This window comes from Ammospiza nelsoni, chromosome 26 (assembly GCF_027579445.1).
Source record: "Ammospiza nelsoni isolate bAmmNel1 chromosome 26, bAmmNel1.pri, whole genome shotgun sequence".
Lineage (NCBI taxonomy): Eukaryota > Metazoa > Chordata > Aves > Passeriformes > Passerellidae > Ammospiza > Ammospiza nelsoni.
This window is the reverse complement of record NC_080658.1, coordinates 302,877-324,952: the sequence shown is the minus strand read 5'-3', so window position 1 is coordinate 324,952 and position 22,076 is coordinate 302,877. Positions and strand designations below refer to the sequence as shown.

The window sequence follows — 22,076 nt, the reverse complement described above, 5'->3', positions numbered from 1 at the left end:
CAGCGGCGCCCTCCCAGCCCCCGACCTCTCCCCCCGCCCCCAAATTAAAATCGTTGCCGCTGCCGGCAGCAATAACTCATCCCACGTCTAATGCTGAACATTTTGTCAGGATTATCCCGATTAAGGCAGAATTAATCCCGATCTCAATGTTAACAGGATTAGCGTTCAAATCGGATTAGGGTTTTTAAACCGGACCCCTCGACTAAAGGAAGGGGACGCCCCCTCCGGAGTGAGCGGGACTCCCTGCCCTGGGATGGGCTCCGGGATGGGCCATTCCCAATCCCTGACCCCGACCCCAGAAACCCCGGGCACTCTGCGGGTGATAGCACCTGGATGTCCCTGAGGTAAAGCCACCCCTCTGTCCCTGCAAGAGGGAGAGGGAGAGAGGGGAAAGGAGAGAGGGGAAAGGGAAAAGGGGAAAGGGGAAAGGGAAAAGGGGAACCGGGAGAGGGAAAAGGGAAAAGGGAAAAGGGAAAAGGAAAAGGGGAACGGGGAGAGGGAAAAGGGAAAAGGGAAAAGGGAAAAGGGAAAGGAAAAGGGGAATGGGGAGAGGGAAAAGGGAAAAGGGAAAAGGGAAAAGGGAAAAGGGAAAAGGAAAAGGGAAAGGGAAAGAGGAAAAAGAAAAAGGAAAGGAAAAAAAAGAAAAGAAAATGAAAGGAAAAAGGAAAATAAAAAGGAAAGGAAGAAGGGGGGCTGCTCGTCCCCTCTCCCCGATTTTCCTGCTGGCAGTAGAGGCTCCGCGTGCTGATGAATATTTAAAAGCCTGGATCCTCTGCAGCCTCATGAATATTGACGCTGCTGCTCGCCCCACACCTTCCCCAACCCCGTCCATTCCCGCCGTGCCTCAGTTCCCCCGTTCCTGCGCTGAGGATGCCTCTCCCATTCCCAGCACCCTGGTGGGGTGGGCGCCACCCCCGCCGGTGGCAGAGGGTGGGATCAGGAGAGCTTTAATCGCTTTTCCAACCCAACCCATCCATAAATATCGACAGCCCCGGGATCGATGGACAACAACGGGCAGCATCTCCCGGCGATGCCGCAAAACCAGCGAGGACCCCAAAAACCACAGCGAGGACCCCAAAAACCACAGCGAGGAGGTCGGAGCAGCCTCAAATCCACTGATTACCCACCCCAAATACCCCTTCCCACCGGGAACAACCCCCGGGAACAACCATTGGGAAGAACCCCCGGGAACAACCATTGGGAACAACCACCGGGAACAACCCCCGGGAACAACCACTGGGGACAACCATTGGGAACAACCACCGGGAACAAGCCCCGGGAACAACCATTGGGAACAACCCCCGGGAACAACCACTGGGGACAACCACTGGGGACAACCATTGGGAACAACCCCCGGGAACAACCCCCGGGAACAACCATTGGGAACAACCCCCGGGAACAACCCCCGGGAACAACCCCCGGGAACAACCCCCGGGAACAACCACCGGCAACAGCCACCGGCAACAACCACTGGGAACAACCACCGGGAACAACCCCCGGGAGCAACCACCGGGAACAACCCACCGGGAACAACCACCGGGAACAACCCACCGGGAACAACCACCGGGAACAACCCCCGGGAACAACCACCGGGAACAACCCACCCGCGGCCCCCGGGAACGCGGCCGAGCCGGGGCCGGAGGGAGCAGCGGGATTAGAGCAGCCCAGGACTCGCTGCCTGCTATTTGCTCATCTCCTGCGAGTAAATACTCATCTCCTGCCTCTCACTGCGGCTGGCCGAGCGCCGCCGAGGTGGAAATGGCTTCCCGCAGGAGGCGCGGGGCTCCCGGGAAGCCGCGGCCGCGGCCCCGAGGCCGGAGCGGGAGCGCGGTGCGCATAAAGCCGCTCCTGACTCTTGTTTTAAAGACAAACGCGTCCTTTGTGTGTCCCCCGCCGGTTTTTGCCCTTCTGCATCTTTTACTCGGCTGCCTTTGATGTTCCTTTAAAGTCCCGGCTCCAAAGGAGCTCTACCAAGCCTTTGGATCTTCCCGTTCCTCCGGGAATCCAAATTCCACCCCACCCCTCGCATCAGCACGGCGGGAGCCCCCGGCCCTCTCCACTGAACTTCCCAGCGGGATTTTCCCCCTTGGATGTGGCCCTGGATGTCCCAAAAACACCGCGAGCCTTTGGGATGGCCCCGGCCGGGATTTTCGGGCAGGGAGGGCGGGAATGAGGGGATGGAAAAGTGCGGGGAGGATTCGGATGTATTGGAGACAGACGGGGATGTCCTGGAGACAGACTGGGGTGTCCTGGAGAATCGGGAATCTGCCTGGAGCCTGGGCTGGCAGCAGCGTGACAGTGGCACAGAGGTGACAGTGGCACGGGGGTGGCAGATCGAGGGCACATCCCGGGAGAAGGGCGCAAAAAATCGGGAAAATATTTTAAAAGTGAGGATTTTTTGCCTTCCCTCCCCTCAAAGCGCCAGGAAGGTCCTAAAGTTCAGCCCTGTTTTATTTCTTATATTCTTATTTCTTAGTCGCAAAAAAATCGTGGTAAAAGATAAAAAATCCGGCAAAAATATTTTAAAAATGAGGATTTCGCGCCTTTCCTCCCCTGGCAGTGCAGGGAATGCCCCGTGGGATGGAGCAGGGGCCGGCTGAACCTCCCGGAGCCGCGGCTCCACCCCCGTTTCACTCCGGGAATGAAAACTCGGGACAAATTTTCGTGTCCCGCATTTCCCGGCCCCACATTCCCTGGGTTTTTTGGGTTTTTTTCCACGGGAAGAGCGAATCCACCGGGGACAACGCGCCAAGGTCACCCGCCAAGGCGGCGACCTTGAAGGGCAGCCAGGGAGTCCCTGGGCGAGGAGGAGGAGGATGAGGAAGAGGAGGAGGAAGAGGAGGATGGAAACCAGAGCAATCCCTGTATCCCTGCTGGGAGCAGCCACTCTGAGTTTCCAATCCCATCCAGAACTGGCCTTTTCCCATCCTTTTCCCAGAACTCTGTCTCAGAAATTACTCCAGAGCAGCAGGATTTGGCCGTGGGGTGAGCGCCCAGAACGAGGCCTCACAGAACAACTCACTGCTCGCCCCAAACCCCAAAATTCCCCCTCACCACCTTCAGCTTCAGCTCAGCTGAGACCAAACAACTTCAGCTCAGGAATCCTCATCCAAAAAAATCCCCCCTCCAGGCTCCCACCCCTCTCCAGACCCACAGCCAAGCACATGCATTTCAGAGAGAAAGCAGGAAAAATCCGAAATACTGACCTTAAAGCTCCAGTAGTTGGGTTGCTAACAACAAAAAGAAGATAAAACAGAAGAAAACACACACACACACACACAAACAAAAAAATACCATTAAGATTCTTGGTTTGACTTTTGGTTTTTCCCTTTGAGAATCTCTGAGCTCGGATTTAAACCTGCTCTGGTTCCTGCCCCTCCCAAAGGGTGGCTGGAGTTTCAGGGAGCAAGCAGGGGGTGAGGATTGAAGCAAATTGGGGTGAGAAAGGAGGGAAAAGGGGTTGGCACAGTAGCTCAGCATGGCTACTGGTGTCACTGGTGCGCCCAGCCCCTCCTGGCACTGCCGCGGTGCTGGAAGTCACAACAATGTTCATTTTCCACGGGATTTTCCAGCCCTGCCCGGCTGTGCCCGCCCCCTCCCTGTGCTGGTGTCGCCGCTGTCACAGCGATGTGGCACCGCCGGTGACAGGAGCTGGCACCGCTCCCGAGCTCCCCTTCCCGGGCTGGGATGGGGTGGGATCCATGGGATGGGGTGGGATGGGAGCCTGGGGTCCTGGAGGGTGCCAGGGGCAGGGGGACTGCGGAGTTCTGGAAGAGTTCGGGTGGGAAGGGATTGAAAAGTGTTTTTATTCCAAAGGGATCCCGATATTCCAGGCTGTTCCCAGCGCCATCCAACCCCCTGCAGGAGGGAAGGTGGGTCCAGGGGTGAGGAGTGGGATTTAGGTACAAGGAATGGGATTTAGGGAAGGTGGGATCCAGGAACAAGGGATGGGATCAAGGGACAAGGAATGGGATTTAGGGACAAGGGATGGGATCAAGGGGTGGGATCCAGGGACAAGGAATTAGATTTAGGGACAAGTAATGGGATTTAGGGAGAAGGAATGGGATCCAGGGACAAGGGGTGGGATCCACCTGTCTGGAAGGAGAAATCACCGTGAAAATGATGGGTCTCCTGACTTCCCTTCCCCAACTTTTCTCTTTTTCCCTCCCCAGCTTTTCCCTTTTTCCCTTCCCCAACTTTTCCCTCTCTCCCTCTCTCTCCTCATTTTTCTCTCGAGGACCCTCAGTAATTTTCCCTCTCCTGATATTGCTGATGCTATCTGCTACCAGCGCCGGCTGTGAGTTTTATTTATTATTTTGGGATGACAGTGTGGATTTTATTTATTATTTCAGGATGACTGGACAAGCTCCTCACCGAGCCCATAAATCACAGCCAAATCCAGAATGTTCTGGCACCATTTGGAGTGGGCACCGTGACCTGTGGGCACAGGGTGGCACAGCACCCATCCCTATCCCAGCTCAGACGATCCAACTGGGAAAAACAGGGGTTTAACCCTGTTTTTTAACCCTCTTGTAACAATTTAAAAGTTTAATAAAAGACAATAAGAGATAAAGACAATAAAGCAAAGATTGGCATTCAGCCAAGAGCACATTTGCTATTTTGGAAACATTTTATATATATATATTTTAAAACACTTTTAATATATTTATTTCTATTGTATTACCTTGTTGCATATTTATTACATATAATTTTATGTATAAAATAATATATAATAAATAATGTATTTATAACATATATGTTTATATGTTATATATTTATTGTATTTTATATTTTTAAATATTTTAAATATTTTAAGTATTTTTTAAAATTTAGATGTTTAAATATTTTTATATTTTTAAATGTTTTAGAGTATTTTAAAAAAATTAATATTTTAAAATAATTTAATATTTGTGGAAAGCCAATATTATAACATGTACTATAACACAGTATGTATAATATTATAATGCGTATCTATACCTTTCCCTGGCAGCCCTGGGGATGTGGCACTGCCCAGGGGGACAGGGACACGCTGCCCATCCCCTGCTGGGCTCCAGGGCCATCCAGGGCTGACAATCTGGCGCTGGTGGCAGCGCCAGGCGGGCTGTGCCCAGCACCTCGTGGCACTTTGTGGCTCCATCTGTCCCCGCTGGCACTGCTGCCACCCCAGCGCCCGCCCTGCCCGTCCTTTGCCCACCCCAAATGTCCAAAACCACAGAGGGTGAAGCCCTGGGAGGGTCAGCACAGCCACATCGCTCAGGTTTTAGTTTTTATAATTTTTAGAATCTGTGCGCTTTAGTGCGGAGTTTTGAGCCCCATATTATGGGGTGGTGAGCTCTGCACAGATCAGGGACACAAAATTCCTTCTCTAGCTGGGGACCACGGACGAATGATCCAAATCTGAGCCCAAGAGCACAAACAACATGGGCTGGAGGGAGAAAAACAAGAAGGATGGGACTGGATGGGTTAAAGCTGGAATTGGACAATGAACTGCAAGATGCAAATGGAGCAGAACTTATCAAAGTGACAGACCCTGTGACCATTTGTGTTCATTTTGTGACCATTTTGTGACCGTTTTCGTTCACCTTGGTGCAGCCCTGGCTGGGCTCTTGCGCTGCCCAAGGTGGATCCATTGAGGAGATCCTTTTAACAAACCCCTGCTTTATTCTGTAACTCTGGCCTCTGCTCTAGGTCAGGCTGGATAAGGCCTCACCCCAGCCCTCCAAAACCTGGGGACAGAGCGGGGACAACCCCAGGGCAGTGTCCAGGTCCCTGTGATGCCTTGGGAAGGCTGAGCTGGAGCAGAGGCTGGATGGAGTTACAGAATAAAGCAGGGATTTATGAAAAGGATCTCCTCCATGGATCCACCTTGGGCAGCACAAGAGCCCAGACAGGGCTACACCACAATGGACCAAAATGGTCACAAAATGAACCGAAAATGAACAAAATGGTCCCAAAATGCATGACAGGTCTCTCACAAGTTCTGCTCCATTGGCATCTTGCAGTTCATTGCCCAATTCCAGCTTTAGCCCATGCAGTCCCATCCTTGTTTTCCTCTCCAGCCCACGGTGTTTGTGCTCTTGGGCTGAGATTTGGATCATTTGTCCTTGCTGCCCAGCTGGAACAGGAATTGTTTTGTCTCCCTGCTCTGTGCACAGAGCTCTCCATCCCATAACATGGGGCCCAGACCCACAGACTAAAGCAGCACAGAACCCAAAAAATACAAAAACTGAAACTGAGGCATCACCTGCCAGCCCCTTCCAGGCTGGATTTGCCCAAAGAGGGGGGAGGAGAGGAGAGGGCCGAGCTGGAATTAACATTTCGCTGGCTCTTCAAAAGCATCAAAGGGAGATAATGGGCCAGGAGAGGATTGGAAGCGACAGCGGCGTTCCGAGCCATAAAGCAGGCGGCTCCTTGCAGCAGCAACCCTGCAAAAGGTGCGGGGAATTACAGAGGCTGTGAATTATAATTACAATGAGAGTCATGTCCGCGGTGCTGCCAAACGAGGGAATAACGAGGAGCTCAAGGTCCCCAAAGCGCCGGGAGGAGGGCGGAGATGCCGCCGCGAGCCCTCGGAGGGATGGACACGCAGACAGGCAGGAAAGCAGGGCTGGAGTGATGTAATCAGGAATATTTTGGGATTAAAGTTTGAAAAAATAAAATAAATTAAATGGTTGCGGCTGTCCCAGGAGGAGACGGGAGGTAAATGAAATGAAATCCAAGTGAATCAGCGCCTTGACCGAGGGGGACTTCCCCTGAATGGCAATTAAATCACAAATCTGCTGGTGATTAACGAGGCACGACCGTGCCCCTCTCGAAAGGGCAGCAGCGGCAGCCGCCGCCCCGGCACGCTGCACTCCCAGGGAGGACAGAGGCAGCTTCATCGGCTTTTTAATTAACTCATTTCCAGGAGTTCCAGCTTCCGATCGAGTCCCCCACCCTCAGGCACCGCGTCTTGACAAACAAAAATCTCCTTGAAAAATAACAGCCGAGTGAATTTAATCTGTTTCTGCTTATTAAAGTTTTTTGGTTGTTGGTTTTTTTTGGTTTTGTTTGGGTTTTGGTGTTTTGTTTTGTTTTTTTTTTTTTTGTTTTTGTTTTTTTTTTTTAATGCTTTTCAGCGCCAGCGAAAGTGAACTAAAGTGGAAATAGCAGCATGACAAGACAGGGAGAAGAATGCAAACAGTGACCAGACAGAGCGGGGGCTGCAGATTTTGTCACTTGAGGTGTCACAATTATTGCAGGGACCTCTCAAACGTGACCGGGGAGGGGACAGCGGGGACAGGAGGGGATGCGGGAGGGCTGGGGCTCATCCCCGTCACACCTGGGCACCACCCAGAGCCCACCACGAGGTTCTGCTCTCCCCTTTCAGGTAGAGCCTTGGGCTCTGCTGCCCCTCCACCCAGAGAGGGCTCTGACGGCCATCGAGGCGACATCAGAGATGCCACCGCCGCCTGTCGCGGCGACTCAACATCAGAATTCCCCCACAGACCCCTCAGCTCCAATTTTCCCCTCCAGGCCCCTCCACCTGCCCCCGCACCTCCTCCTGCCCGAGCCCATCAGCGTTAATCACAGCCCTGACCTCCTCCGCGGCCCCTGGGGACAGCGCAGGTGACACCGGAGCCCGAGGGGCGCCTTTCCCCCCCGGCCCCGGCTCCAGCCCCCTCCTCCGCCGGTGCGAGGCCGCGAATCCGCAGCGCCGGCTCGGAGCAGTGCATCAGGACGTGCTGTGCCGAGGAGCAGCCATGCTGGGGCTCCAAAATCTCCCTCCTGCAGCAGCCCCGGCCAAGGTCAGCCCCGTGCCCGCCGCAGGTGCCCCGGGGCCGCATTCCGCTCTCCGCGCACCCTCACCAGCGGAACGGGGGCTCGGATCCATCGCTGCCCGAGCCCCGCGGCGGGGTCAGAGCGGCCCTGGGGCGGCACCGCGGAGCTTTCGGGGCAGGGCAGGGCAGGGGGAGCTGGCAGGAGCTGGGCAGATCAGATGGCACGGTGGCCATGGCAACGGCACGGCGTAGGTGGACCAAACACAATAGGGACGCGCAAGGTAAAGCGGCTCCGCTCCCGCCGCGCTCCGCACCGCGTCCGACCCCGGCAGCTCCGGGGGGACCCCCCCGGCCCATCCCGCACCCCCAAACCCGCAAAGACGGATAAATCCTTGAGAAACGCCAAGGACAAGGGATGGGGTCCCCTGGGGGGGGGGGAGTCACAGCAGCCTGGAGGGGGGGTCCCCGAGGGGGTCGCGGCAGCGCGGAGGGGGCTGAGCACCCCCGTTCCCGGCAGAGACGGGGGTGAGGAAGACTCCGGCACGCAGCCGCCGCCGGAGCCCGCCCTGCCCTTCCTCCGTCCCCTCGCGGAGCCGCAGGGACAGCGGAGCCGCCGCTCCGGCTGCTGCAGGGCTCGGGCGTCCCCTCCCCGAAAAGCCACCCCCGACACGGCGGCACCGGCTCGGCACCGGCCCCGGGATCACGGGGGAAGGAGAGAAATTCGGGCTGGGAACGGCGGGAAACTTCAGGGCAGGGAGGGAGGGAGGGAGGGAGAGAGAGAGGGATGGATGGATGGATGGATGGATGGATGGATGGATGGATGGATGGATGGATGGATGGATGGATGGAGGCATGGGCACATTCACACTGCCCCAGTGCGCCGGGGAGAACAGGAATGCTCACAGCCCTTCCAGGGGGAGCACCGCCGTGCCAAGGGGAGCATCCCCCCTCCAATTCCTGGTGGGCACCTCCCTGCCCGACTCCCACGAACCCATTCTGGCCCCCCCGAGCTGTCATCATTGTCCCCAACCTGGTTTTCACCCACTTCCCGGATAAAAAGACCACTTCCATAAAAACCCCAAACAAGGAGAAGTGGGGTGCCCCGCGGAGTTCCGCCTGATTCCAGAGCCCCCATTCCCAGCCAGCCCTGCTGGAACGAGCCGGGAATCGCTGGCGGGGGGGTAGAATGAGGGAATCGATAGGGCCGGCTCCAGTGCAGTCCCAGGGACACGCACACAGCGCTCGTGTTACTCCCGGCAGCCGCGCTCCTCCATTTCAGTGCTTCCCAGCGCCTCCCGTCACTCTCCACCTCTGGAGACCAAGATGACACCGCGGGGAGAGCCCCGAGGGACACCGCGTCCCCTCCGCCACCACGCTGCCGCCTCCCGCGTCACCTCAGCCGGCGCTCCCCGTCCCCACCGAGCGCCCCGGTACCCCCAAACCTGCCCGTCCCCAAACCCAGCCCAGGCGGGCACCCTGAGGTGCCAGGGCCGTGTGCCGCCTCTCGGAGGGGTTTGGAGGTGAGGTCAAACCATTCCTGCCGCCGCAGGGCTCCGCTTTGGGCGCAGCCCGCGGGAAGGACGCTGGGCCAGGTGAGCTGCGGGCGGCAGGAGCTCCGTGCCCCGGCCGCCATCTGCCCGCTCCGCTGCCCGAGGGGGGCACAGGGAACCGGTGTCCCCTCCCGGGGCACGGGTGACAACGCGGAGCGGCCGTGGGACAGCGCGGGGTGCGCAGGGGGGTGGCACGGGCACCGCCAGGGCTTTGCACGACCCCCCCCGTGCACCCCGAGGGGACACAGGGAGCCCCCCCGGCTGCAGCACCGAAGGGCAGCGCAGGGACGATGGCAGCCACAAAGTGCCACCCCCTCCCCCCGCGACACCGGGGACGGGGGGGACCCCCGGAATGGGGGAGAGGCTGAAGGGAAAGGGGGCTGGGGAAGAGGGGGGCTAAAGGAAAGGGGACGCTGGAGGGGCTGCCCCCGGTCTGGGGCCGGGGTACGGATACCCCCGGCTGCCGCAGGGAACCAGGAGCTCGGGCTGGGAATTCTGGGGAGGGGGGCACTGCGGTGGGCAGGAGCGACAGCAGGACAGCTGGGGCAGGGGAGATCGGCTGGGGGACCGCAGCAGTGGGTGGCGGACACCGGTTCCGTCACCGCCCGGAGGGATGCGCCCGCTCCATCCCGCGCCATCCCGCGCGTTCCCGCCCGGTACCTGCGGCAGGTGAGCGCTGCGGGTCGGGATCCGCAGCGCCGCTCGGCCCCGCTCGGCCCCGCTCGGCCCCGCTCGGCCCCGCTCGGCCCCGCTCGGCCCCGCTCGGCCCCGCTCGGCCCCGCTCGGCCCCGCTCGGCTCCCGCCGCCCCTCCCGCCGCCGGGCCCGCCCCGCCCCGCCCGCGGTACCGTCACCATGGCAACCGCGGCTGCGCCCCGCCCCCTCCGCGCCGCCGGCAGGGGGCGCTGAGAGCGCGGGGGGCGGGGCCTGCCGGGGGGGCACGTGAGGGAATAACGGGGAAATATAACGGGGGAATAACGGGGGAATAACGGGGGAATAACGGGGGAATAACGGGAGAATACCGGAGATGGGGACAGGGACGGGGACAGGGACAAGGATATGGATATGGACAGGGAAATACAGGGATGGGGACAGGGATTGGGATGGGGACAGGGAAATACAAGGATGGGGACAGGGATGGAGACAGGGATATGGACATGGATATGGACAGGGAAATACAGGGATGGGGATAGGGATATGGACAGGGATAACACAGGCATATGGCCATGTTTATGGACATGGATATGGCCATGGATATGGGCATGGAAATAGAGGGATGTGGACATGGATATGGACAGGGATAACACAGGGATACACTCATGGAAACACACATGGACACATGCAGGGATGTGCACACTTGGATGTGCACATGGATGTACACGGGGATTCGCACACAGCTGGATTCACAGCTGGATTCCCACACTTCATCACTCCCCAGCACAGACCCAGCGGGCTCCTCCTGTGCCCGGGCTCTGCAGGACCCCCCTGCGGGACCCTGCGGCCACCTGTGCCTGGTGCCACCTGTGCCCCCTGCACAGCCCTCACAGCCCAGAGCCGACGGTGCCATCAGGAAAGGCAGAGGATTCCCAGGAGCAACGGATTTTTGCCAGGCTGGAAGGAATGTTGACATTTATGGAATGTCCCTTTTCACCTCTGGTGTTCCAAACTCCCTCAAATGTCTTTTTTTTTTTCCTTTTCTTCATTTTAATTTTTTTCCTTTTTCTCTCTCTCTCTTTTTCTTTTTTTTTTTTTTAATCCCAATAAAACAGCAATGCCTGGAGTTCTGAAATCCCTTCCAGGCTCCTCTGGAATACCAAAGTGATTTTCAAACATTCCAGGCAGGGCTGGATCTCAATGTCATTTAAAGGTTGGCACCTGAACTTCCCAGGATTTCTGGATCCATATTATTATTTACTGCCTGCCAGGGAAATGAAGGAAAAGAAGGGAGGAAAAGGAAAAAAAATAGAGTTTGGTAGGATTTTGGGGTGTTTGGGTGGGGAATGAGCTGCAACCAAGCCCAAAAATCCAGGTTGGGTTTGGGAATAAAGGAGATAATTCCCAAATCCAGATCATTCCTTCACCTATAAAAATCCTTAGCAGCTTATCAGACCTGAGCCAACCCCAGCTGGATTTTTTCCCTTTTTTTTTTTTTTTCTTTTTAGAGCTGCTGCTTATTTTAAAAAAGGAAAGTCTTTAAATCCCTGTAATAATAGGGGAAAAATCCCATTTATTTACTGGGAAGTAGCGCTCCGTGCCTGGACATGCCCCAAATATGGATTGTGACAGCAAAGCCACCATCAATTATTGTCCCCTCCCCAAAATTTGGGGGTTTGGAGGCATTTGGGGGGTGCAGCAGCTCTAAAAAGAAAACCGGGTGGTTCCCCACACCCGGATGGTTCTGCTCCCCACACTCAGCGCTCTCTTGTCACACCCGGGGGATTCTTCCCTCAGGGTTGAGGAATTCTCTCCTTCACACCTGGAGACTTCTTTTTCTCACCCCTGTAAGATTCTCTTCCACACCCCTGAAATATTCTCTTTCTCACCCCTGGAATATTCTCCTTCTTACACCTGGAATACTGTCTCCCTCACGCCTGGAGAATCCTCTTCCTCACACCTGTAGGATTCCCTTCCTCATTCCTGTAGGATTTCCTTCCTCACCCCTGGAATAATCTCTCCCTCACCCCTGCAATATTCCCTCTCTCGCAGCAGGAATATTCCCTTCCTCACCCCCGGAGGACTCTCCCCCATCACTGCCGCACCCACCCCCTTTTCACGCACACCCACCGCCCCCTCGCTCCCTTCCCCTCCATCCAGCCCCTCCCAGTGCTCCCACCCCCAATTCCGGGCCATGGCTCTCACCTGGTCCCGCAGGCGCTCCTGCTGCCCGCGCAGCGCCAGGGCGTGCTGCGGGTATTTGCTCTTCAGGTGGTCCATGAAGGCGTCCCGCTTGCGCTCCATCTCCGTCTTCTGGAGGCCGGTGAGCGCCTCCAGGCTCTGGGCGGCGATCACGGTGTGCCGGCGCTCCGAGGTGTGCACCAGCCCCACGTTGGAGAAGCGCCGGGTGCCGTTGCCCAGGGTGCGGTACTCGCGCGGGTACTCGGCATCGTCCGCGGAGATCATGTGCGAGCTCGTCCTGTCGGGATCTGTGCGGGTCCGGGAGAGCACAGCGGGGTCAGGGAGGGACCCGGCCGTGGGACACACGGGAGGACAGTCCCCGGCCATGGGGCAGAGGTTGAAGGTTGAGATTTGGAGTTGGGGAGGGGGATTTCAGCGAGGAGAGATGGCAGAGCCTCGCTGGGAGTGGGATCATCCCTCAGTGGGATGTCCAGAGTGGGATCAATGGGGTGCACACAGTGGGATCACCCATCAGTGGGGTGCCCGGGGAAGGGGGTGGGTGCCGGGTCCATCCCCCTGCGGTGGCAGCGCTGTCCCCGCTCCCGGACACGCGGCGGGAGATGAGGGGACAGCGGGGACAGAGGGGCCGGGGGGTGCGGGGCTGGGATCCCACCAAAGCCGCGATGGTCGGAGCAAAACAGGAATGAAACAGCGCTGGGTGACTGAAAACAGCACGGACGGGACGCGGGACAGGGACACGGACACACGGGGGACACGGGGACACGGACACAGCTCCGGAGCACGGACACACGGACACACGGACACAGGACAGAGCGAAAAGAAAATGAAATCAGGCAGGGTGGGGGAAGGGTTGTGTGTGCGGGCACTGGGGAGGGGGGACAAGATCCTCATGTCCCCCCAAAGACCCCAGCGGGGGCTCAGTGCCCATCCTGCAGCCACTGCTCACAGGGGCCAGCCCGGCCCGCGGGCACCAATCCTGGGATTGTTGGGATGCTCTGCCCCATCCCAGCCCTTCCCGGAGCCCGAGGGTACCAAATTTGTGTTCTCCGGGATGTTCTGCCCCATCCCAGCCCTTCCCTGAGCTCAGCCCAGCCCTGTGCACCAAATCCGGGATTCCCGGGATGCTCTCCCTTATCCCAGCCCCTTTCCGGTGCCCGGCAACACCAATCCCGGCATCCCTGGGATGTTCTGCCCTATCCCAAACCCTTCCCGGGGCTCAGCCCAGCCCGGGCAGGCAGGAGAGGGCACCGAGGGACAGACAGAGGGTCCCAGGCGCTGAGAGGTGACAGGGACTCGTCCTTTCGCTAATAACTCATTCCGAGCACGCTGGGATCTGCCTTCCAGGGAAGCTGCGGAGCCGATGGATGCCTGGAAGTCCCCGCACGCTGCCAGCGCCTGGCACCGCTCGGTGCCCGCAGCTCGAGGCCACCCCGCAGCCCCCGGCCCCTGCCCAGCCCCGGGCCCGCTGCGGGGCGGCTCCAGCACCCCAAAAAGCCACTTTGGGGGGGGGTCTCACGCCATCTGGGAGCTGCTGTCCCCAAGTCTGCAGCAGTGCCAGCCTGGCCCGAGGCCACGGGGCTGGCTTTGCCACCACTGGTGAATTCCGCAGCTCATTCCGCGGGGCTCAGCCTCCCCCTCCTGCTCCCCTTTTAACCTTGATCCATAATTCATCTAATTCATCTCCTGCTTTTCCCCCCCAGCTCCCGGTAAACAAATCACAGCGAGGGTTTTTTTCCTTTTTCCTTTTTTTGTGTTTTTTGTTTGGTTTTTTTTTTTTTTTTTTTTTTTTTTTTTGTTTCCTTTACCCTCAATTATCTATCAGCCCGGCAGATCGGTTTGATATCAAACTGATAAGAAAGTGTTATCAGCGGGGCCACGGCCGCGATTCCTCCACTCAAGGTCGCACGAGCGGCTTTGCCACCAGCCCAGCGGGGACATCACGCGCTCACAAACGCCGCGGGAACATCCCAAAGCCTTCCCTACTCCAAAATCCACCGGTGCAGCTCCATCCCTGCCAGCTCTGTCACCGAATGTCACCTTGGCCGGGCTGTCCCCCCCTTTTCCCAGAAAACGGAGCTGGAATGTGGCAAGGGCTTAAGATCCTGTCCCTCCCTCGCTCTACAGGGTCGCCCTGGCACTGGGGAGGTCACGGTGGCACCAGGGAGGACAAGGTGGCACCAGGGAGGTCGCCGTGGCACTGCGGAGGTCACGGTGGCAGTGGGGAGGTGAGAGTGGCACTGAGGAGGTCATGGTGACACCAGGGAGGTCATGGTGGCACCGGGGAGGTCACAGCGACACCAGGGAGGTCATGGTGGCACTGGGGAGGTCACGGTGGCACCACGGAGGTGACGGCGGCACCTCCACCACGCCAAACACCCCAAACTCTCCCGGGGGGAGCGGCCCGAGGGGACCGTGCTGGCCGAGGGGACGCGGGCAGGGCATCGCCCCGGGCTCCCAGCGGCTGCCCGGTTCCAGCCCTGCTGGGCAATCCCGCTGGAGCAGCTCGTCCTGAGCCCCCCGGGACCCCCAGGAGCCGCCTGCCCCTCTCCCCGCTCCCGTCACAGCCCCACAACGCGCGGTCCTGACCAGGAAATGCAAATCCAAGCTGGAAAACTCCTCCCCTGCCTCCGCCGCTCTCCCCAGCACCGGCTCCGCGACCCCAGGGCAGAAATTTGGGCAGGAGCTGCACCCAGCACCCGACACCCAGCGCAGCCACAGCCTCGGAGCCCTTGGGAAGCTCTGGAGCACCCTCGGGAGCAGCCAGGAGCCTGCTCGGGGCGGGGGATCGGACCCGGGGCCGGCCCCGCTGTGCTCCAAGCGCACCAAAACCATCCCTGGGGAACGCCGGGTCCCGAGCGCCGCAGAACTCCCGGATTCCTCCCGTCCCACGGGAATTCTGTGCCTGGGGATGGGGATGAAGGCAAACGCCGCCAGCCGCAGCTGCAGCAGAAGGAGCTGCAGCTCCTCTCCCTCCCGGAGCCGGAGGGAGCAGCAGGGACGGGGATTTTTGGGGTGACAGAGGGGGTTTGTTCCCCCCACCACCTCCCGGTCCCTGTTCCAGCCCCGCTGCAGCAGCGCCGGGCTGAGGCCGCGTTCGCAGCTCCTTCCCGGCCCCTCCCGCCCCGCAATCAGCATGCAGCTCCCCGCTCCCCAATTACACCCTCCGGCAGCAGAACGCGCCTGCCCCGCTCGCCCGCTCCGAGGGATGATCTGAACAGGAGCACGGAGGAGCGGAACAGCGAGGATGAGGCGGCCCCGACCCCGCAACATCGCAAAGGTTCTGATCCGTGAGCCCAGCCGGGGCGAGGGGAGAAAAAGTCGCCACAGCCACGTGCGCTGGCCTCGTGTCAGCGCTCCAGAGATGCCACCAGAGATCCCATCCAGAGGGGATGCCACCCGCTGCGGGCAGGGATGGTCCCGCAAGGAAACTGCCTGGGGCGCCCGTTCGGGGAAATGAACCTGAAAACCCTCAGGGCCAGGCTGAAGGAACAGCTGTTAATCCTTCCATCCTGGGGGAAATTCCACCTCAAATCCCCCACAAAGTTTTTCCCCTCCTCCTGCAGCAGTTCAGGAATGCAGCAGTCCCCACACGGGCGCAGCAGATCCCTGGAAAGTGCTTCCCGAGGCTGCTTCCAAGTAGGTCACTGGGGTGGCAGAGCCTGTCCGGAGCCTGCCCGCGCTGCCCAGCCCAGCCCAGCCCATGGGGACACCCCGCGGGCCGCGTCCCCCCACCGGCACCGTCCCCTCGCTTACCCGCGGGCGCAGCGCGGCTCCCACGGCGGCCGGGCAGCGGCTCCGGGGGCACGGAGGGGGCAGCGCTCCGCTCGGCTGGGGCTGCGGGCGGCTCCTTGGCCGGGCGCAGGGCTCCCACCACGGCCAGGATGCCGCGGTAGATCCTGGCCAGCCCCTCTCCGAGCAGAGGGAGGTTGAGGGAACGCGGTTCTCTTTGCCGATTCATCCACCCATCGTCCCCACCTGCCAGCAGAGGTGTCACCCGTGCCGGGGCCGGAGCCCCGGGCTGCTAGCAGGGCACGGCCATCGCGTCCTTCCCGGGAAAACAGCGAGACCGGAGCGACCGGTTTGGGTGGAAATCTTCACGAACGGCGCTGGCGGGAGGTGCTGAGCGACAGGGCAGGGGAAGGCCCCCAAAAAGCGGAGCGGCTGCGGGATCCGGCTGGGATCCCCCCTTTAGCAGCGGCTCGGCGGGGTTTTATCATCCGGAGGAACGTCTCAAACCCAGTTTATTACTGCAGTCCCATAAATCTTCATGAGGCAGCGAAACCTCGCGCGGGTCGCGGCGAGCGATCAGCGGAGCGTGCAAAATCGCCCGAGAAAGCGCTCGCACAAAAAGGGGCGAGGGGAGGGGACGCGGGGAGTGCATTTGGGGAGAGAGGCAGCCGGGAGGGCGGCCGCCCCTCGGAGCGATGCGGCTCCCCCGCGCCCGGCCATTAGCGCGGCCGGAAGAGCGGGATGCTCCCGCTTCCTCCCGGAGGCTGCACTGCCGCACTGCCCGGCGCCCAGCGAGCCTGCCCGGCTCCCGGAGCCCTGCCCGGTGCTAACCCCTTCCGTGCCGCGCTGCCGGGGGTGGGAGGAGGCGTGGGGAGAGCGGGGGGAGCTCCTGCGCCGCGCGGTTTAACTCGTGCGGTGCTGCAGAGCCGGCCCTGGAGATGCGCGCACCGACAGAGTCGGGCCTTCGGGAGATCAGGGAATTATGGAGTGGTTTGAGGTGGGAAAACCAGCCAGATCCCAGCCCTGCCATGGCCAGGGAGATTCCACCACGCCAGGTGGCTCAGAGTCACCGTCCAAGCCTTGCTGTCCCTGTCTCTGGCTCGGCCACTGTGGTGTCCACTCATTTTGGGATGGTCAAGGGTCTTCCCCAGGACCCCTCCTCACACCCAAAAAGTGCTGGGAGCTGCCCAGATGCTCAAGTTCTCCGAGCAAACCCATTCCCAGGAGCAGGGACACGGCAGGTGACACTGGGGGACACCGGTGTGCCCTCTCCTGCCACCGCCATGTCCCCGACAGGGCCAGCCCTGGCCAGGTCTGGCCACTTAAAGGCAATTCCCAGGGAATTCCAGCCTTGGAGCGGGGCGGACCCAGCGTCCATCCCAGGACGGGAATATGGAAGTGAGGGGACTGCAGGGTGTCCTGTCCCTCTCACAGCGACACAGGAGCCAAAGCTGGCGGCGACTGGGATGAAAATCCCCCACCCTCCCCTCGCTGCCAGGGTCATGGAGCAGCCACCAAATCCCCTGGGAAGAGCCAGGTGACGCCAAGGCCACCCGCAGGGGAGCGTGAGCACCCAGCAGGGGACAAACCTCCCGTGATATCCCCCGGCATGCGGGAATTGATCTCCCGGGATGCAGGAATTGTTCTCCCGTCTCATTCCCCCTTCCCAAGGATCCCTGCCGGGGCTCAGCGTGCTCCCCGCCGCGCCTTTCACTCCCAAATTCCACTGGAACGGCGGAAAATTAAACATCCCCAACCCCTCCACAAACACAGAGTTCCACTGGGAACTTCCCAGACGGGACCCCACCGATCCCGCTTGGCTTTGGGCAGGGGCACCGTGCCCGCTCACGGTGCCAGTCCGGATTCTCCGCGTGAAATCCTGGGATCGTGCCCGTTCCCAGCCCCGGGCGCCGCCTGCATCCCGCAAATTCCCACCCCGGAGCTGCGGCGGGACACGGAGCTCGGCCCGAGGCTGCAGCTCCTCGGAGCTCAGCTGGCATCGTCCCGTGGCGCTGCCCTGCCAGGCGGATAGATCCTGCATGTCACTTGTCAGAACCCGGAGCGGAGGGAGAAATCCCATCTGGCCGTCCCTGGAAAAAGCAGCCGCCACTTTTTCCCACCTCGCCGGGTGTGATCGCGCCCACGCGCCCACATGGAGACGGGAGACGAGTTCACCTCCCAAAATCCCGGGGATCCAGTGCCAAGGGAAGGGCCGGCACACCTGGATGCTCCCTTGGACCTGTGCAGCAAGGAGCAAGCCAAGGGAAAATGAGGGGCAGAGGGTGGTGGGAAGGGCAAATTCCAGCTGGGAGAGTTGGGAGAATCTTCCCAGTGCCCTCAGAAAGGCAAGGAAAGATGAGGGGCAGAGAGAAGGGCAAATTCCAGCTGGGAAAGCCGGGAAAAATCTTCCTGTTTCCCTTGGAAAGCCAAGGAAAGATAAGGGGCAGAGGGAAGGAGAAAATCCAGCTGTGAGAGATGGGAAAAATCTTCCTGCTGCCCTCGGCTCCGTGTCCGGCCGCTGGCTGGAGACAGAGCCAGTGGCATTCCAGGAGGATGGAAAACATCCCTGCCCGGGGCAGAGCCGCGAGGAGGAAGAGGACGGAGCCCTGCGTGCCCTGGCAAGGGTGACATCCTCGGCTGGCAGGGCTGGGGACGTGCCAGCAGCTTGGGGACGCGGGATAAAAATAAAGGCGAGGCAAGGCTGGCCAGCTCCTGGCGGCTCCCACAGAAGGAGCTTTGTGGGCTCGTCCCCACCCCCGCGGCACAGCCGGGGCCTGGCAGCTGCCATGGGAATGGCCCGGGGACCTCCCTTGGCACGGGGAAACTGAGGCACGGAAGGGAATGACTCGAGTCTGGTTGATGAGAGGGGAGGGGGTCAAAGCCCCCTGGGGTGGGAGCAGGGGGAAACACCATCGGAATTGAAAGGATTTTCCCAGGATTTTGGGTCCTGACAGGCTCCATGTGGGGCAGGCGAGGATGTGGGGCCGTGACTCAGCCGTGTCAGTTCTGTTGGGGAAGCAGAGCCAACTCCCCCTGCCCCAGGCTGCTCCTGGGATCCTCCCAGGGATCCAGAGGCAGCCACAGCTGCTCTGGGAGTTCCACCCCATCCCCTCCCTGCTCTACCAGGGAGGAATTCCTTCCCAAAAATCCCATCCAAACCTCCATATCAGGAGGAATGGGAAGGAGCAGCAGAAGGGACTGTGACCCTCCAGCCTGGCCTGTGGCCACCAGCAGCTGCCAGGGCAAAGCCCAGAGCCGGGCACGCGGCCTTTGGCATCCCAAATCTCTCTCCATGAGGGATGAATCCTCGCAGGGAAGCCAGGAGGTGAGGGGCCCAAGCCAAGCCCAGGGTATTTCCCACTCTTTGCCCACCAGGCTGGATCTCCAGAGGGCTCAATTCCACCAGGGAACACTCGGGGAGGGGATTTTTCCTGGCTCAGAGGCTTTGGGGCCACGGCAATCCCACAGCCAGCTCCATCCTTGGCACAGTAGACCCAACTCGCCCAAATCTTGGCTCTGCCACCCCCACGATGGGCTCGGAGCCCACCCCGGAGCTCAGCAGCTCCATCCACAGCACCAAGCCGCGATCCCGCACCCTCCAGGCAGGATTTGGGTGGCACTGCCCCTTTGGGTGACTCCTGCTGGCAGCTGGGCACTGCCAGGCGTGGGAAAGGCTGGGTGGGTGTCCCGGGGGCGCTGGGGAGGCCGGGAATGCTCCCGGCGGGGGTCTGGAGAGCAGCCCCTATTTCTGGGCGCACAGGTAGCACGTTGGTGCTTGGTCACCGCCTGCCGTGCCAGCCCGGTTAGTCACAGCTCGTTAAAAATCAGAAAAGCTGGGAAAAAAATATCTCAGAGCCTCGGCTGAGGCCTCCGAGAGGCAGCAAAACGTGCTCAGGAATAGAAAACACGGGGTGAAATCCTGCAAGGATTCGCTGTCAGCCCGAGCGGCCACGGGACAGGGACGCTGCGGGGACATGTGACACATCCCCCTGGCCGCAGGGCACGGCGACACCGAGCCGGTCCCTCGCAGGGTGGTGGCACAGCCCGCCTCGAGACGCTGCGGGTGACACGAGGACAAGGCCGGCGCGCCGTGCCACCCCTCGGCCCGCCGAGCGCACCCTGCTGTCCCCTGCTGTCCCCTCCTGCCCCACCGGGCACATCGGGGGCGCAGCCGCGTCCCCCCCGCCCGCCGCCTCCCACCAGCGGCAGCCAGAGCTGGCCAGGCAGCGGGGTTTAGTCAAGCAAAAGGAGGGCAGCAGCAGCTGCCTGCAGCCCTGCGCCTCCTCCTCCTCCTTCTCCCTTCAGAGCGGGCACGGCACAGCCCACGCCATCTGTGCCCACCTGTGAGGGGCTGGGACCACCCCCAGGGCATCCCAGAGCCCACCTGTGAGGGGCTGGGGCATACCCCAGCCCACACCATCCATCAGCTGCTGGGCAGAGCCCACCTGTGTGGGACTGGGATCCTCAGGCCACCCAGAGCCCACCTGTGAGGGGCTGTCACTGTCCCCAGGCTGGGCCTTCTGTCCCTTCCTGGGGCAGGACCCATCTGCGAGGGGCTGGGGCCACCATCCATCCCTTCCCCGGGCAGTGTCCACCTGTGAGGGGCCGGGACATTGCCCAGGCCACTCCAGAGCCCCCTCTGAGGGTGTGGGACCACCCCAGGCCACTGTGAGGGTCTAGGACCACCCCCAGGCCACTCCAGAGCCCCCTGTGAGGGTCTGGGACCACCCCACCCACCCCATCCATCGCTCCCAGGGCACAGCTCATCCCTGGATCCTGCGGACCCCGCGCTTCCCCCATGCCCACGTCCCCCCGGTCCATACCCACGAGCAGCGCTGGCAGCCGGTAGTCCCCGGGCTCGCTGGCTCTGCCCGGCTCCCGCAGCCTGGCCGCGGCTCGGGGTGAGGCTCCAGGGGGCTGCTTTGCCCAGCGGGGCAGCATCGCGGGGGCAGCGGTAGGCGGCTCGGCTCGGAGCGCGGCTCGCCGATCTGCGCGACAAACACACGCAGCTCATCGCATCTGCTTAACCCGGGCCGGGCACGGGCTCCATGAGCATTTTTGGCATTTAAAGCCGCGCTCCGGGCCCGGCAGGGTCGGCTCCGAGCAGCCGGATCGGGCGGCGCTGGCTTGCCGGTGCGAATTAAACGCGGGGTGGGCTCGTTACCGAGCGAGGGGAGGGTGGTGGCACCGACCTGATCGCGCGGCTCTGACCTCGCGGGCGTGCGGCGGCTGTCACCTCGCATCCAGCGCCGCCACCGTCACCTCAAACCCAGCGCCGCCACCGCCGGCTCACACCCAGCGCCGGGTCCTCCGCGCCGGGGAGCGGAGCCGCAGCGAGGCCGCGCTGCTGCCGAGCGCTCCCCGCTCCGGTCCCCGCGCTACCGAGGGGCTCCCAGGGCCGCCTCCACGGCCGGCGTTCCCCGCTCCCGCTGCTCCGCCAGCTCCCATCGCTTCCCCTCACATCCTGGCCCTGCCCTGGCAACTTTCCCCCTGCTTTTGTCCCTCCGCTCGCTCCGCTGGGCGCGGACGGTTCTCGCTCTGTTTTCCGCCGCTCCGGAGCTCCCTGCGGGTCCCCCCGGGATTTTTTTTCTCCCCCTCCTTCCCCTGGAAATGTCAGCGTGCCCCCTCAAACGCATCACATGGGCCGGGCAGTGCCAGCTGCCGGGCAGGGCCATCAGCGCCCGGATTGTCGCGCTGCTCTCCCCGTGTCCCCGCCGGTGACACTCGCGGGGCTCTGCCCGAGCTGCCACCACCGCCAGGAGCCGGCCCCGAGGGTCCCGCGAGCCAGGATGTCCCTGACGGCACCGAGCTGCCCACCCCTGGGCACAGACACCCTGAAATGTCCCCGCTGCCAGCCCGTGGCTGATGCCCCGGGGAGCTCGGGGAAGGAATTCCAGCATTTTTACGGGTTTGTCCCCAGCGGTTTTCTGGGTTTGTCCCCAGTGGTTTTCCGGGTTTGTCCCCAGGACACGGCGCTGGTCACTGCGGGCAGGGTCAGGCCACAACCTCCACGGACAGAACTGACCATTCGCAAAATTCCCAGGGTGAGGGCATGATCCCGAAGGCAGGAGGAGCAGTGAACACCTCAGGGACACAGCCTGCTCCTCCCGCTCCTCCCAAACCCATAAAACCATCCCTGTCCCCACATTTTGGGGGGGTTTCACTCTGTGTCACCCCCAGGGT

The 22,076-nt window shown here is 60.9% G+C and overlaps 1 protein-coding gene across 1 annotated transcript in view; it reads right to left on the bottom strand.

Annotated features, from left to right (window-relative positions):
* Positions 1–16,122, bottom strand: part of SRCIN1 (SRC kinase signaling inhibitor 1) — a 37,313-nt gene extending 21,191 nt beyond the window's left edge. Inside the window, exons 1-3 of the mRNA XM_059489017.1 lie at positions 15,918–16,122; positions 12,168–12,451; positions 3,207–3,230 (exon numbers count right to left, since the gene is read on the bottom strand). Of these exons, the coding sequence (XP_059345000.1) occupies positions 3,207–3,230; positions 12,168–12,451; positions 15,918–16,122 (513 nt within the window). The remainder of the gene's footprint in view (positions 1–3,206; positions 3,231–12,167; positions 12,452–15,917) is intronic.
* Between the last annotated feature and the right edge of the window lie 5,954 nt (positions 16,123–22,076).